The 15,808-nt window shown below is 36.6% G+C and overlaps 3 protein-coding genes across 7 annotated transcripts; 1 reads left to right on the top strand and 2 right to left on the bottom strand.

The window, feature by feature from the left end:
• Window positions 1-143: 143 nt before the first annotated feature.
• Window positions 144-1,605, bottom strand: fahd1 (fumarylacetoacetate hydrolase domain containing 1). Of its 3 annotated transcripts, none has more exons than XM_065252950.2 (2): window positions 1,529-1,605; window positions 144-1,009 (listed from the first exon to the last, which is right to left on the bottom strand). In XM_065252950.2, the coding sequence occupies exon 2, from the start codon at window positions 992-994 to the stop codon at window positions 335-337; it is 660 nt and encodes a 219-aa protein (XP_065109022.1). In that variant the 5' UTR covers window positions 995-1,009; window positions 1,529-1,605; the 3' UTR covers window positions 144-334. The 3 variants fall into 3 exon arrangements, with proteins under 3 accessions (XP_065109022.1, XP_065109021.1, XP_065109020.1); XM_065252949.2 differs by having other exon boundaries at window positions 144-1,041; XM_065252948.2 differs by lacking the exon at window positions 1,529-1,605 and adding an exon at window positions 1,117-1,470.
• Window positions 1,606-1,632: 27 nt separating this feature from the next.
• hagh (hydroxyacylglutathione hydrolase) lies at window positions 1,633-8,461 on the top strand. 2 transcript variants are annotated; one of them, XM_065252946.2, is made up of 9 exons: window positions 1,633-1,791; window positions 3,498-3,661; window positions 3,746-3,810; window positions 3,897-4,014; window positions 4,298-4,406; window positions 6,169-6,272; window positions 6,519-6,620; window positions 6,710-6,789; window positions 6,946-8,461. In XM_065252946.2, exons 1-9 carry the CDS (start codon window positions 1,722-1,724, stop codon window positions 7,043-7,045), a joined length of 912 nt encoding a protein of 303 aa, XP_065109018.1. In that variant the 5' UTR covers window positions 1,633-1,721; the 3' UTR covers window positions 7,046-8,461. The 2 variants fall into 2 exon arrangements, with proteins under 2 accessions (XP_065109018.1, XP_065109019.1); XM_065252947.2 differs by lacking the exon at window positions 1,633-1,791 and adding an exon at window positions 3,252-3,372.
• A 707-nt stretch (window positions 8,462-9,168) lies between these two features.
• Window positions 9,169-15,756, bottom strand: narfl (nuclear prelamin A recognition factor-like). 2 transcript variants are annotated; one of them, XM_073813855.1, is made up of 11 exons: window positions 15,617-15,756; window positions 14,200-14,295; window positions 13,924-14,067; window positions 13,713-13,848; window positions 13,409-13,543; window positions 13,169-13,287; window positions 12,388-12,517; window positions 12,106-12,178; window positions 10,860-10,997; window positions 10,190-10,347; window positions 9,169-9,803 (listed from the first exon to the last, which is right to left on the bottom strand). In XM_073813855.1, the coding sequence occupies exons 1-11, from the start codon at window positions 15,698-15,700 to the stop codon at window positions 9,562-9,564; spliced, it is 1,455 nt and encodes a 484-aa protein (XP_073669956.1). In that variant the 5' UTR covers window positions 15,701-15,756; the 3' UTR covers window positions 9,169-9,561. The 2 variants fall into 2 exon arrangements, with proteins under 2 accessions (XP_073669956.1, XP_065109016.1); XM_065252944.2 differs by having other exon boundaries at window positions 13,713-13,845; window positions 15,617-15,752.
• Window positions 15,757-15,808: the final 52 nt, after the last annotated feature.

A 15,808-nucleotide genomic window follows, 5' to 3' on the forward strand; every position in this document is an offset into this window, starting at 1 on the left:
TCACCTAGTATATAATACAATTTATTTATAAAGTAATATTACCATAAACTGTAAAACCTAAATTTGTGTATTGCGCTAATGTACCATAGTGTTATTCTGTTGATGCCTTTATTGTGACATTAACTTTGCAGATAGACACAAAATAAACTGTAAGATCAATTTATTTAATATGTTGAAATCCATCAGGTAGATGCATTGTTTCCAATTCATTTGAATACAGTACCGTAATTTTACAAACATTTTCTTATTGTAATTGCATATAGAATAGCCTGAGATCAAATTTTGTGCATTGCAGATTAAAACTAGTAAGTGTAAAATGTCTTTTAAAAAAAAATCAACTTTTTCTATCAACTTTAAATGTCATGGTCACAATGTCATCAATCCCAGCTTGAAGTTCATCATGCACCTGGACACTGGACACTCCTTTTGGGGTACCAGTGAGAATAAGATCACCTTCCTCCAAAGATATAATCTTACTGATGTAGTTTATGAGATATGGGATAGAGAAGATCATCTGAGATGTGTTTCCATTCTGTCTCATAATATTGTTCACTTTCAACCACAAATTGATGCTTTCCGGGTTTGGGATCTTCTCCTTTGGAATGAAGTCACTTATGGGACACGAGGTGTCGAACGCTTTGGCCAAGGTCCATGGAAGACCTTTGGACTTGCATTCGTCCTGACTGTCCCGAGCTGTCATGTCCAAGCACAAGACATATCCAGCCACATGGTCCATAGCTGATGACTGGGAAATAGAAGTTCCCCCTTTGCCAATGACCACCCCTAGTTCAACTTCATGATGTAGGTTACTGGAGTAGTAGGGGACCAGAATAGGAGACCCTTCTCTAATGTAAGCCGATGGGGGTTTCAGAAATAGCACGGGTTCGGTAGGAATTGCGTTTTTGAGCTCGATGGCATGATCTGCATAGTTTCTCCCGACGCAGATAATCTTTCTTCCCCATTCCCAGAAACGAGCGATATTCCTTGCGCTCATTTTGAATCCACAGACCTACAACCGGAAATAAAAATGACCTTTGGTCGCTGTACAGCAGATTACAGTCAGAAGCGAAATGTTGTACACTTAGTGGACATTAAAGCTAAATACTGAAAATATACCATATACAATTTAATGCAGATATCCTGTTTCGCCCGATATGCCATACCGTATCATTTCGAAATATCAAACACGAAATAGAAATCAACAATAACTGTACGGCTAAGGCTTAGCTTATGAATATTAATGATCTCTTAGCGTTCCTGACAGCTGTCTAATCGTTTTTCCAGAGGCTTTCCTCATGAATATTAATTACATACGTTACTTGTTCGCTTTCCAATGGCAAATGCTCAATTCATAAATATTAATTAGGCCATGCTGACGTTCAGAGATCAAGGCCACGGGTTAGGAGATTGTTTTCTTTTTCATATATCGTAAAGCAGTTTTTGTTTATGTTTGTAAAAATTTTATAAAGATTCTGCATTAATAAAAATAATAACAACAACAACAAAAATAAAGTCACGAGGTACTAACCGTAGCGTCGCCGTAGTAGGATTGAAATAGAAACCTTAAAATACAGCGCGGATTCCTGTACACGCGACACTCCCCCGTTTCGGATTGGTCGAACGTGGGGTCAAAGTTAAAAGTGGGCCGATTTGCACTTTAAACCACACTTTCTACTTCCTCCCTATGTTGCTGTAATATCTCGTACAGCTAAAGTCTTGATATGTGGTTTAGGTCACTGGTGGCGAGTGCGTGCACTCTCGGTGTGTTTGGAGCCGTCACACATAAATTCGGTATGTTTACATTAAAATTATTATTCGCCCACGTGCAGAATGAAATATTTATCGAAACGTAAACACCAGTCAGTGTTGTCACACAGCTTTTGGTGTATTTAGAGTCCTCGTTATGATCTGGTGGAGTACTTGCTCCCTAACCAGAGTGAAGCAGACTTGTTTGCTTTAGACACGAACGTCATCGGGAATGACATATTTGTAATGTAATGCATTATTAAAAAAACATAACATGCAACACTTGAAATGTCGTGCATTGGCAATGACGTCACACTTATTGACTTCTTATGTTTTCTGTTTGCTATGAAAATAATGTGGTAACGGTTTCTTGATACAGTGTTGAATTGTTGTGACGTCAGCGCTTAATGTGGCTATCTTTATGTGCGTGCAATGATAAGCTTTTTTAATCTACAGCATTTGTTTTTATTTTTAATGGTAAGATCTAACAACATACACTAGTGGGCCCCATTTCACACTTTTCGTTTAAAAATCACAAATAAAGAATTAAAAATAAAATAAAGTATGCATTCAAATATTATACATATCAGTTAACAAAGCTTTATAGTAAATAGTATACATACGAGCTAACAAAGCATTATAAAGTGTAAACATAGTTTCTACCACTATCAATAACTTTGTTGTAGTATCACAACATATGGTGTCACCTTAAAACATTGTAGCAGCTTTACGATTATTTTAGTCACTTTCATTACTTCTATTAATCGCAAATAATCGTTTGCAGAATAAAAGTTTTTGTTTACATCATATACATGTGTGTAATATGTATAATAATTTTGTATATATAAATACATACACATGCATATATATATATATATATATATGAAATATTTTTATGTGTATATTCCTTTTTTATATTTATATATAATTTGTATTGTATATAAATACTTAATATATAATTGTTTCTCTTAAAACTATAAATGTATGTGTGTGTATTTATATATTAGGGCTGTCAGAAGATTAATCGCGATTAATCTTATACAAAATATACGTTTGTTTGTGTGTGCACTGTTTGTAACTATTTTGTATATATAAAATACACACATGTATGTATTTAAGAAAAAAATTTTATTTATTCATTTAGTTTTTTTATTTTATATTAATTTAAAAATATATACATATTTCTTAAATGTATGTGTGTGTTTATATAATAGTTACACACAATACACAGCAAACACAAACTTTTATTTTGTGTTTGCAAAATATATTTGCTTATCGCGATTAATCTTTTGACAGCCCTGTATATATACATAATTATTAGACACAGTAAACACACACACACACACACACACACACACATAATGTAAACAAAAACTTTTATTCTGCAAACAAGAAGTTGTGATTAATTATTATGCAGCCCTACTTCTAACGTAGGGGTTGCTAGTTAATACCAAATTACCCTGCATATTAAAACGTGTAATAATCTTTAACTAGCCTGCCACCTGTAGCCTAAACATGGCAACCAGTTTAACTAGGTGAACCTGAACTAGCTCAAAACCAACCCGGACGAGCAAATAACCAGAAATCAGCTTCGACCTGTTAAATATCATCGAAAACCAAGCAGATGTAGGATATTTATTAATGTATTTTATTAGAAGTATAGTGACTACAGTATATTAAGGTGATGTTATACCCGTTCAATCTGATAAACTGATCTGAAATGTTTACTTAGCCTGAATCTGTTTTCCAAGTTCCTACAGCCTTGCTCCACACCGATCTTAGGAAATCATCTCTTGTGAAGCAATCAGACATGAAGGTAGAACTTCTGCCTGCCCTCACCGACAACTACATGTACCTTCTGATCGACGAGGACACAAAGGAAGCTGCCATTGTTGATCCAGTTGAACCCCAGAAGGTAAGACAGCATAATTACATGTCTATTACATGTTACACACTACTACTGTACATCAGATGCATTCATGGTTGTCATTCATCGCAGGTTGTGGATGCTGTGAAAAAGCATGGCGTGAAGCTCCGAACGGTCCTTACCACGCACCATCACTGGTGAGTTGGATGATGTGTCTCTAAAGCGCTAATAATGATGCTGTGTAATTATGACCGACCAGAGTGGATGTTTGTAAAAATTTCAGGGATCACGCCGGAGGCAATGAGAAGCTGCTGAAGTTAATGCCAGGACTGACAGTGTACGGGGGAGATGACAGAGTGGGAGGATTAACTCAAAAAGTTACGCACTACAACACGTTTAAAGTGAGTCACTGACTTCTTATCTGGTAAGAACCTGGTGTGGTAGATTGGTGGTGGAGGCATTACTAATACATTTGCTCATACTTGTCAGGGCATTGCACAACCATTGCAAAGGTTGTGTGTTAAATTCCAATGGGAAATACAAAAATGTATACTTTGGATGAACATCTGCCTAATGCATCAATGCAAATACTGTTCTTTTGGTACAGATTTAGGGTTTTGGTGTGTGATATATCACCTGGGCATGTGTAAGATCATATATTTCTTACTATAATAATCATTTCAGGTGGGATCCCTGAATGTAAAGTGTTTGTTTACGCCATGTCACACCAGTGGTCACATCTGCTACTTCGTAACGAAAGAAAACAGCACAGAACCACCAGCTGTATTCACAGGTAAGACATTTAAAGAGCACCAATTATCCGATTCACAATTTTACATTTCCTTTGGTGTGTAAGTGTGTATTAGTACATGTTAACAATATGCAAAAGGTACAAACCCAACAATGACATGAGTAATTGTCTCCAACATAAATCTCTTTTCTTGGACTACAACAAACACACAGATTGTAGGCAACAGTTTAATTGTTGGGATTGGTGATGTAGACTAGTCCGACTTTATCATAATTCCTACTGCTTCAGGCTCAGCCTGTAAGTTAACTCTTGTTAGCATTGCATTGTGAGTAGTGATAGACCGATATTTCGGGCTGATATTTCCGAGTTTAATGTGTATCGGCATCAGCCGATACGTGGCTGCCGTGTTCGCCGATTTTTTTTCTGGCATTATTTACAGACAGAGTGCTGGAAGCTGCAAGCGATTGCAGGTCATGTGACTAAAAACAACCAACCTTTCCATGACAATATCGAAAGATGGTTCCATTGCACCCTCAACTGTTTTTACTATTTGTTAAATATAGTTATTAGTTCAATAAATATTACTTTTTTTAAATTGAGACTTGTAACATTTAGCATCTTCTTTGTGTAATTTTTATGATGTAAAATGTGTGAGCAAAAGCAGTATCGGCTCCAAATATCGGCTCAAGAAAATCGGCAGCCTGTATCGGTCATCGGCTGAGGCTAATGAAACAAAAATCGGTATTGGCATCGGCACTGAAAAATCCATATCGGTCAATCCCTAATTGTGAGCGAATCTTTTAAAAATGGTAAGGAGCGTCACATTTCCGGCTGACGTCAGAGGTATTCAAGGACAAGGACGTTTTTTAACCATAAACCACGCAAACAGATTGTTTTATACCAAATACACAAAATAACGTTGTTTATTAGCAATGAAATAGGTGCACTTTAATCTCAAGTCACATTTATTTGTGAAGAGTTTCTTCACAATGTTTCATGGCTTCAAAGAAAATGTAAAACTTATGAAATTATTAAATGTACGGTGCGCACACAGACCGTTTCATCGGGCGCACGTGCGTTGACGCCATAAGCGTCTGGTCCAAACTTTACTGTTTGTTTAATGGTCCGGTTGCTGAAACTGAACTCTTAAACAAATACCTCGTCGAAAATAACAAATGTTTTGGGTTCCTAATCTACGTGTTGTTTATTTTGCTTGTTATATAAATAAACTACTCTTAAAGGACTTTGTTGTTATTTATTCTTTGCGGAGTTTACCGGAAGTTACGCATCACGCGATGACCACGAAACCCGATTGTTTATGTTGTTAATGCTGAAACCGTCTATATAATAGAATATATCAGTCACCAGGGATTTATACAACTTCTGAAAGTTAAATAAATTAGTTTTCCATTGATGTGTGGTTTGTTAGGATAGGACAATATAAATTTAGCAGATGCTTTTATCCAAAGTGACTTACAAATTCTAGAAAACAAAGTGATTTTTCATATGGAGGGAATAATACAAGAAGTGCTTATACCAAGTAACTAGTTTTAACTATTCTGAAACAATACCTGTTGAGAGAGAGTAAGTATTTTAATTAGAAAAGTATAAACGTCATTAAAGCTTTTTTTAATTATTAAGTGCACCACACACTTACAAAATTGAAATATTGACATCATTAAAATTGTAGCTGGACCATTATAATAAAGGGATATTAACAGAATTGAATAAAAGTAAACACAGCTAGCTGGCAGATGAACAGTTGTTTCCTGCATAAATGTGCATTTATAAATTCTGTGTGCAGGGGACACTTTGTTTGTGGCTGGATGTGGGAAGTTCTTTGAAGGAACCCCTGATGAGATGTACAAAGCCCTGATAGACGTTTTAGGTCGTCTTCCTCCAGAGACGGTAATCATGCTCTCATTCAAACTGAATTTTACACATATTTTTAGACATTAAACTTTTAAATCTACATGCATAACAGCGTGTTCTATGAAAGTTCATGATTTAATAATTATATGTAGATACAGGGAATAAATAGTGTATGAAAAACGCTGCTTATGATTGTATGTATATATTGCATGCATTATATTCATACACATATGACCTTTTAGGTAATAAAGAATCATGTCTTTCACTTTTGCATTGGTTTAGCGTGTGTACTGCGGTCACGAGTACACCATCAACAATCTGAAATTTGCACGACATGTTGAGCCAAAAAACGAAGCCATCCGAACAAAACTAGCATGGGCCAAGGTATTATCTTTATTTTCTTCTTAACAAATGTTTTATATCAAATGCATTTAATTCTTAATCCTTATGATTGATTTTTGCATCCTAATTAGGAGAAATACAACAGCGGAGTGCCGACAATTCCTTCCACCATGGCAGAAGAGTTCACTTATAATCCATTTATGAGAGTGAGGTACGTGCATTCATTTCAACTCCATGGTTGGCATTGTTTACTGATTAAAAAAACATTATTCATAACAATTGTGTGTTTTAAAAAATAATTAATTAATAATTATAAAAAATAATTAATTAATAATTATATAATGTTTTTGCTTTGTTTGGTCTTCAGAGAGAAATCAGTACAAGAGCACGCTGGGACCACCGATCCAATTGAAGCTATGAAAATGATCCGTAAAGAGAAGGACGGCTTTAGGGTTCCCAAGGAATGAGTCTGTGTTATTTCATGCTCGTCCTTTCATAAAAGCCAAACGCACTAGACGCTTGTCTCTGCCCAGCATTTCACTAAACAATACCAGGGCTATATGAGCCATTTGCATGCCCTCCATTTATAGCAAAAGCACAATTTTTTAAGTCAGCGTATGGTCTATAGTAAGCAATACACATGACAAACTTTTTTATTATCGAAAAATCACTAACATGACGATTGAGAGGAAGCTCTGTGCTGTAGGCTTATTTGTGCTATCTGTCTTTATTTATGTATGTTTATGTGAGTTTTGACATGTTCTGCCTTTGTCACTTTCTGAATAATTCATGTCATGTTTGACCATCAATTATAGTTTTATTGTAAAATATTTCTCATTTGAAATGTTTTATTTTGAAAATCAAAAAGAAATATTTTTAAGATGTTATGAAGTTTTATGAACAATTGTTGATGAGAGACGTTCTAGATGTCTGGCTGAATGTAGACCGTGTTGAACACCTCACAATTCATTTGGCTTTGTCTTGTTTCAAGCTTCAGAAAATCTTGCACTTTTCACAATCAAATGTTAACAAAAAAGATGATTTATAAAGTGTTCAAACTAAATAAAGTCTTAATGTAAATGAATACAGTTGCACATATTTATTGATTATTATAAGTCTGCTAATAATGGGTATAAAAGTACTTTTATAGTAGTTTGAGAAATAAACAGTTTCTTAAAATTAGCATTTTAAATAGGAAAAGGGAGTAAACATTTACAATAGTATTATTCATTTATTCAACTTTATTAATTTGCATAAATCTAAAAGGCCTATACTAACAAAAAATGAAATAAATAACCCCACAAAAACATAAAAAATTTGTAAAATATTACTTTAGCTTACTTCCTCAATAAATATGTACACTGAATGATTATATAGACAAGGCAACATGATTGATTATCATAATGCAAAATATATTTCTGAATAAATGTTTAAAGTATTTGTGATACAATCATTTCAGTGCACCCTATTTATCATAAAAAATATTCACAACCAGAACTGAAGAAAATGATACAGAAACTATGGGTCTTATGAAAGCCCATGGCTGTAAACGGACAATAGCGTCTTTCATTTGTCTCAACTAGATATTTTCAGTAGTATATTGAATAATATTCAGTTAAATTTGTGAATGAATGTAAATTATTGTTTGATGTAGTGTCAAAATTCAAGTTAAAATAAATTTATTTTTATAATAATAATAAAAAAATCTGATATTTTACTCCCGCATGTTATCCAAGATGTTTATGTATTTTTTTTTGTTTAGTCGAGAAGAAATAAAAAATTGAGGAAAATATTACAGTTTTTTTCTAAATAAAGTGTACTTAGTGGGCTCTAACCGATCCCAACCGAGGCATAAGTGTCTTATCTAGCGTAACGAGCAGGATTTTTGCAAAAAAAAACCTTTTTAATCATAACTTCTCGTTTTGCACTAGCCTTGTGATGCGCCAGCGTGGCGCATCACAAGGCTAGGGCAAGACGAGAAGTTATGATTAAAAAGGTTTTTTTTGCAAAAATCCTGCTCGTTACGCTAGATAAGACACTGCAAAATTCGACACACAAATAAAGACACGCAAAATTCGCTACACGAAGTATGTAAAACTACGACTCTAGTGTTTACAAGTGTAGAGAAAGAGGACCATTCTGATGTTGTTGTGTGTGGAATGATACTAATTAATGTATTTGTGTCAGTTTATTGTTTAAAATGGTCCGCAAATGTGCGTTTCACATATGTAACCCATGACCTATTGACGTGATTGCGTAATACAAAAGGCCATGCTGGCACGTCACACGGCTAGTGCAAGATGAGTAGTTGTGGTTAAAAAGTACATATTTTTAATTTTTTTGCGAAAATTACAATCATTTTGAGAGATAAAACCCTTATATCCCTTGGTTGGGATCGTTTAGAGCCCTTTGAAGTTGCTTTGAAACAGTAAACTGTTGATGTCCAATAAAGTCTATTAAAATGAGAAAAATCCTGAAATGTTTTCCTCAAAAAACTTAATTTCTTCTCAAAGAAACAAAAACATATATACCGAGCCCCTAAGGTGACATTGGAGTAAAAAAATCCTAAAGTTTAGTTTCATGTGCTCACGTGAAACCTTCATGTGCAAAATTTTTTTTTTGTTTAGTTTCGCGTGCTCGCGTGAAACTTTCGCTTTCACGTGCGCGCACGATAGTTTCAGGTGAGCACGTGATAGTTTCGCATGCTCGCGCAATAGCTTCACATGAGCATGCAAAACTAAAATAAAAAAATATATATTCTGCACATGAAGGTTTCGCGTGAGCACATGAAACTAAACTTTATTTAATTTTTGCTTCATGTCCCTTTAGGGGCTCCGTACATATTGGATGACATGGGGGGATTTTTTTATGAAAGTGGAGTATTTCTTTAAATACTAACTTTACACATTTGAAAAGGTGTACGATATTGAAACCGAAGGCAAAGAGACAAAACAAGATGATGTCGATGGCTGATCTCGCCGCCTCACCACTTTATACTGAGACTAGTTGTGTTTTTTTCTATGGCGTGATACTGTGTGTGGAGTAACTGTTTGGCTTTCTCCTCTCCCACACTCTCTAACCAGCTGTGGTAAAGCTCAGCCACCTGCTTGTCTTCCTCAGGTGCCGAGGTTCTCTCCATGTGGTACAGCTCCTCTACCAGTTGAAGCAGCTCCTTATTAGACTGATCTGCTGAAGGTTTAAGCTGCCCTCCTCCATTCAGGCATCCTAAAGAGAGATAGTAAATCACTCATTTTAAAACAAACATATTGATACCAACTTGACCCTATCTATTTATTATCTCATGCTATTCAAAGGTTATGCGAATTCAGGACAAAAACAGAATGAGTAGATCATCTCAATAAAGAAGGACACCCTTTAGTTCCTATCGCTTGCCAATTTAAAGCACTCAATGGAGTAAAATTTGACCCTGTTTGTTTGCTAACATGTCAAAGCAGACAATTTACATGATTTGACATTACGTATCATGTGCATGCAAAATCAACAAAGATCAATAGCTACATTTGAAAAATTAAAATACACTTTACATATTCAAACAAACTAGTTAAGGTCTTCCAGATCACAGAAAGGTGTGGTTCAGTATTCAGTCGTACCTGATGGACATGCCATCACTTCTACAAAGTGGTAAGGTGACTTTCCTCTCTTCAGCTTCTGCACCAGGTTCTGAATGTTTCTGAAGCCGTAGACAGTTGCGAACCGCAGCAGCACATCGCCGTCCTTCTCCAAAGTCACTTCCTGGAAGTCTTTGTTTCTGTTAAAACAACAGAAAAAGTTCAACAACCAATGGAAATAGTTCAAGGGACACTCCACTAGTTTGGAACATATGCTCATTTTCCAGCATCCTTTGTGTCTCATACGACCCTGTTATTTATACACGATGTGACTATACAAATCACAACATATAAATAGGAAAATGTTGTCGTTATTTTGTCACTTATTGGGAGCAGTATGCTAGCTGGAGCCATTCACTTCCAGTCTTTGTGCTAAGCTAAGCTACCAGAGGCTGCATCAGACAGAGTTATAGTACGCACGGAGATGATAAAGATATGTATGGACTTATTTAACTCTGAGGGATACGGTGAATAAGCTAAATTCCCAAAATGTGGGCGTGTTCCTTTAAATAACTACCCTGTACCTCTACAGTACAATGGTATTTATATTTTTGCAAATAATAAAGATATTGCCCTGCTACATGCACAAAAGCAAGGTATGCATTACCATGGCTCTAAAGGAGTATAAATGTATATGTGACTACATGCTTACTTCATAGTCTTGTATGTGAGTTCGTCTAGTTCGATCCCAAAGAGTTGTTTGGCAGCATGTTTGAAGACATGATGTAGATAACCTCCAGATCCACTTCCTGCGTGACCTAACATCTCCTCTCCACATACATTACTGAACCTACAACAGGGTACAGTACACCAAAACACAAATAAATATTAGTTTTCTTCTGAAGTGCATAGGTTTTACATTTAAAGGGGCCATGTCACAACACTTTTTTTTAAGAAGTCAAATAAATCTTTAGTGTCCCCCGAGTACATATGTGAAGTTTTAGCACAAAATATCATATAGATCATTTATTATGACATGTTGATGTGTTCACGTGTTCTGAATAAAAACGTGTTGTGGAAACGCGTTGGTAGGCTAGTGCTTTTTGTCCCTCTCTGCTATTATAGTTTATCAATATGGTGGAGCGACATGGAAGCCTCTTCGGACTTACCCATTCACTGAGTGCGTTTACATGCACAGTCTTACGCCGATTATGCTTGATAAACTGATAACACGTGGGGTCATGTAAACGCGTAAAATGGTTTTCTTTAATCGGGGAAAGCTAATAAACAGCGTAAGCAAAAACCGATCAGCACAGGTAGTTTTGTGCTCATTACGCCGATTTCGCGTGCATGTAAACACCTTAACCTGCTTTCTCACGGTTTTGTCCATGTGCGCATGTCCCCGCGTATGAAAGATAAATGTCACATGCGGAAGTAATTGCAAAGTAACGCATAAAAGTCTCCGCTGGACTAAAGCAGTTGGCAGAGAAACTGTTAAAATAGAAGCTCATGTTACATTTACAGGTTCTGCAGACACGAGGAGAGATACAACAATATAGCTTAAGACAGATATGCCGTCGTCTTTTTGATCGACTATTATGTACTATAGGTGGTGACGTCACTGCCTGTGAGAAAACTGATAATTCTCCAAGTCCCATGTAAACGCAGTTGACTGCAGAGCCGGCTTATTGATTTGCATGTAAACGCATGAAAACAGTTTTCTATAATAAGCAGATTTTTAATAGTTATCCGCTTATTCTGTGCATGTAAACGTACTCAATGAAACTAAAGAGAAGAAATTTTAAGCTTACAAAGAAAAGTCAGATCATTGGCAGAGGTCATTTGACACCAATGAGGACATATTTATGAATAAAGACATTGATTTTGATTAATAAAACACTTAAAACCCTACTACTGTCCCTTTAAAAAAGATCTCAAAAATAATACAGAGAACTCACATTGTGTCTACGGCAGCCGGTTCCACATCCCTCAAAGACACATTCTCCTCTTCCAACATCTTTAAAACTTCACCTGTGAACCAAGGTAAAAAAAAATAAACAATATCATCTCATCCTTGTGGTTGTGATAGTATCGTCACCAGGACGAGCCACAGGATGATGGTATTTTTATAAAGTTATTTGTTTGTGTGAAGCACATAGAAGAAAGTCATATACATCTGGGATGACGGTGAGTGAATTATAAGAGAATGATAGATTCACAAAGCTTTTAGCTTCACAAACCTGAAGTGATGACACAATCCACCTCTCTGGTTTCATACTCGCCGAGGTAGAAATCTGGTCTGGAAGCCTCTAACTTCTTATCATAGCAGGGCATCACAGTCACATGATAGATATTCTGTGGTGAAACACCCTGTTCAAGAAAAAGGTTATTGCAGATACACATGAGCACACTACTCAAACAAATGTATGGGTGTGTGCTTGAAGAAAGGAACAGTTCACAGAAAATAAAAATTATCCTATTATTTACTCGCCTTAAAACAATATTAATAACTCAATCATTTGTTATGAGTGGATTATTTTACATGTTTCTTTGTCACACAGTGTCTAACATACGGGAGTGCCATATGTTAGATTGTGAGATTGTATTTTAGATTGTATCTCGGATTGCTTGAGGGTGAAGAAAACATGGGGTAATTTAAGTTTGATATTTGGATGGAGTATCCCTTTAATGCCATCCTGTGTATTGAACTTTTGACGTGAACTATTCTGTTAATTTCAAAACCATTTGTCATTGCATGCTGGAACAGAAAAGAGCCGTGCCCAATTTTTTGCCACAGTTGCCTAGAAATGTTTTGTATACTACAGTGTTCAACATTATCCACAGTGGAATTACTGGTAAAACCAATCCTGTGAATTAGTCGGGAGTGTCCACATACTTTTGGTGTAAGGTAGCCAAAAGCAAATTAAAGTTCAATTTAAAATAGAAAAACAAACAACGAGACTCTGATTTAAGTATAAGTACAATTTGTTGCTCTCTGAACAGAAGTTTAGTTTGTAGTACCTTCTGTGTGGCAAAGTAGCTCTTGACTAAAGACCCCATCATCTGCTGAGGCGAGCGGGTCGTGCTGATGTAAGGAAGGATGAATTCGCCGTGAGTCTTCTCAGCATAGCAAATCCAGCCTGTCCAAAGTATACAAAGGTCATTTGAAAAGATTAAACTGATAGCAGGGAACAGAATTAAGCATACAGTTAAGCTCGTGCAATAATAAAACATACAAACGACCTACGCAAGAGAAATTACCTGGACAGGCAGACACCAGCATCGGTAGGGCTTTCTTGTCTACATCCTTTCGTCTGAATCGCTCCAGAAACTCTCTCTGGCTTTCTAAAAGACTGAAAGAGCGACTGAAGCCAGTGTCAAAGACGTTATGGACACCTAAATCCCAAAAAAAGATGTATTTTATTTTTTACATGCATGCATTTGGCAAACAGCAGTGCATTCAAGCTATGCATTTTAACATACGCTTCAAGTAAAACTACTGTAACATTATTGTTGGATGCTAATGTTATGAATTGCAGACACAAACTGATAATTCTTTACTCACCCAGGTTTTTCAGGAAGCTGGTGAGTCTTCGGGCCACCTCACCGCTGCTGAGACCAAAGTGTGCAGCCAGTGATGCTCTCGACTGTGGAGATACAGACACCACCAGCACTTTCTTCTCACTAGCGCTAGCCTGCTGCTAAGACACACACTTCGCTATAACATTTTATTTCAGAAGATCTGAACAAATGTGGTGCTATGATGTAAACATTACCTTATTATGGTTAAGCACACGATACAGTTCCTCATGGCTCTGTTGGGTGATAAGCACACTTTCTGCAGATGTAATACAGCCGCTGCATGCGAGACAGTCATTCAGAGTAATCTTCGCTTTCTCCAGCTTTTGTTTTTGACCATCCTGAATAAATTACATACTGTATGTGTCATCTACTGTCTGCATTAGTGAGATGTTAAGAACAAAGTCACCCAATATTTTTAATTACACCATTCAAGTATTGACAAATAAAGCTAAAGGAAAAAAATTACTGACCTGATGGACTTGAAAATAACTGCCATCATCTTCGATCTGAATTTTAGCTACAGATCTTCCCGGTTTCTTTTCCACTTTTACAGGCTTTACACATTCCTGATAAATTTGGGGAATTTAAACATGAGTAAAATCCCTCTAAACTGGATATATTTTGTGAAATAAGACTTTTTGTAACCAAACAGTTCGTAAGAACCAATCACTTCCATAGTATTAATTTTTCCTACTATAGAGGGTTTTCACGACGCGTCTTCAGAGTGGTAGTTGCCATATTGGAGGCACTCCGCATCACAACAGAGCACAGGCACTGAAGTATATCCCGAACGTCGTCAAGGAAAATTATTAATTATTGCCGTGTTTTCTGTTGTTTAGACATTAGTGATGGGTCGTTCGCGAACGCCGGCTCTAAGAGCTGATTCTTTGTAGCGAACGAGCAGAGCCGAATCTTCAGACACATGCAGGGGAGCCGGCTCTTCTAAGGGAGCCGAGCCAGAAGAGCCGAATCTATGAAAAGAGCCGGACTGCCATCACTAAAATGTAGAGCCGGAGCTTGAGCCGAACCAATGGAAAGAGCCGGAATGCCCATCACTATTAGACATGTCTACATTCATTTAAAACAGGAGTGGGGAACCCTGGGTCCCTGGAGGGCCACTGTCCTGCAGAGTTTAGTTCCAACCCTCATCAAACACACCTGAATTTCATTTTCAAGTAATCCTAAAGACTTGAATTAGATTTTTCAGGTGTGTTTAATTAGGGTTGGAACTAAACTCTGCAGGACAGTGGCCCTCCAGGACCAGGGTTCCCCACCCCTGATTTAAAATATCCAAAGCGCACAATAATCCATTGTACTCCGTTCAGTTCTTTTATTTACACCGAGTGCCTCCACAATGGCCGCGCATCCGGGTTACCGCCCAGAACGTGACGTCGGTGAAAACCCTCTATGGAAGTTAATGGGGCTCACGAACGGTTTGTTTGCAAACATTTTCCAAATGATTTTCCTTTGTCTTCATCAGAGCAAAAAATGAATACAGGTTTGTAACAAAATGAGAGTGAGTAAATTATGACAGAATTTTATTTTATGGGAGAACTATCCCTTTAAATTAACTGTATGGCTTTCTAGGCACGTGCAAATATTGTCATAAACACCCGTTTCTAACTGTCTATGTAGAGAGCTTAAAAGGTTTTGAAACGCAATCAATGAACTTTCGACTAAAGTGAACAAAAAAATTTTAGAAATGTGTGATGCACGTGACACTTCTGTGCTTTAGAATTTGTACCGTTGATTTACACAATGTTACTCGCTTTGCTCATCGTTAAATCACACCTTCTTGCCTGACACACCATGCTGATCTAAAGTATGTAACTTTACTTGATAGCAATGTATGATTTTAATTAGTTTTTTGATAAAAAAATATTTAACCTGAGACGGAGTGATAAAATCATCCAGGTCTGTGAGTTGCAGTACACCGCTGAAGTGCGACGCCATTTTATTTTGACGTAACATCCACGGGGCACGAAGCCACGCCCTTTGTTATGATTGGTGCTACTGTAACAACCAGACTTCCTCCAAGCAGGTTTGACCAATCATAGAAAGGGTAAACATTAGACTTAT

This window comes from Paramisgurnus dabryanus, chromosome 3 (assembly GCF_030506205.2).
Source record: "Paramisgurnus dabryanus chromosome 3, PD_genome_1.1, whole genome shotgun sequence".
In the NCBI taxonomy this organism is placed as follows: Eukaryota; Metazoa; Chordata; class Actinopteri; order Cypriniformes; family Cobitidae; genus Paramisgurnus; species Paramisgurnus dabryanus.

Excerpts from the sequence above, each read along its gene's own strand:
- fahd1 (XM_065252948.2), bottom strand. The coding sequence starts at position 1,161 with ATGGCATATCGGGCGAAACAGGATATCTGCATTAAATTGTATATG. Across the intron at positions 1,010-1,116 it reads TCTGCATTAAATTGTATATG|GTCTGTGGATTCAAAATGAG; the intron begins GTATATTTTCAG and ends TTCCGGTTGTAG.
- hagh (XM_065252946.2), top strand. The coding sequence starts at position 1,722 with ATGTGGTTTAGGTCACTGGTGGCGAGTGCGTGCACTCTCGGTGTGTTT. Across the intron at positions 1,792-3,497 it reads AGCCGTCACACATAAATTCG|TTCCTACAGCCTTGCTCCAC; the intron begins GTATGTTTACAT and ends CTGTTTTCCAAG. Across the intron at positions 6,273-6,518 it reads GTCGTCTTCCTCCAGAGACG|CGTGTGTACTGCGGTCACGA; the intron begins GTAATCATGCTC and ends GCATTGGTTTAG.
- narfl (XM_073813855.1), bottom strand. The coding sequence starts at position 15,700 with ATGTTACGTCAAAATAAAATGGCGTCGCACTTCAGCGGTGTACTGCAA. Across the intron at positions 14,068-14,199 it reads GTTATTTTCAAGTCCATCAG|GATGGTCAAAAACAAAAGCT; the intron begins GTCAGTAATTTT and ends TAATTTATTCAG. Across the intron at positions 13,288-13,408 it reads GCTGGTGTCTGCCTGTCCAG|GCTGGATTTGCTATGCTGAG; the intron begins GTAATTTCTCTT and ends TACTTTGGACAG.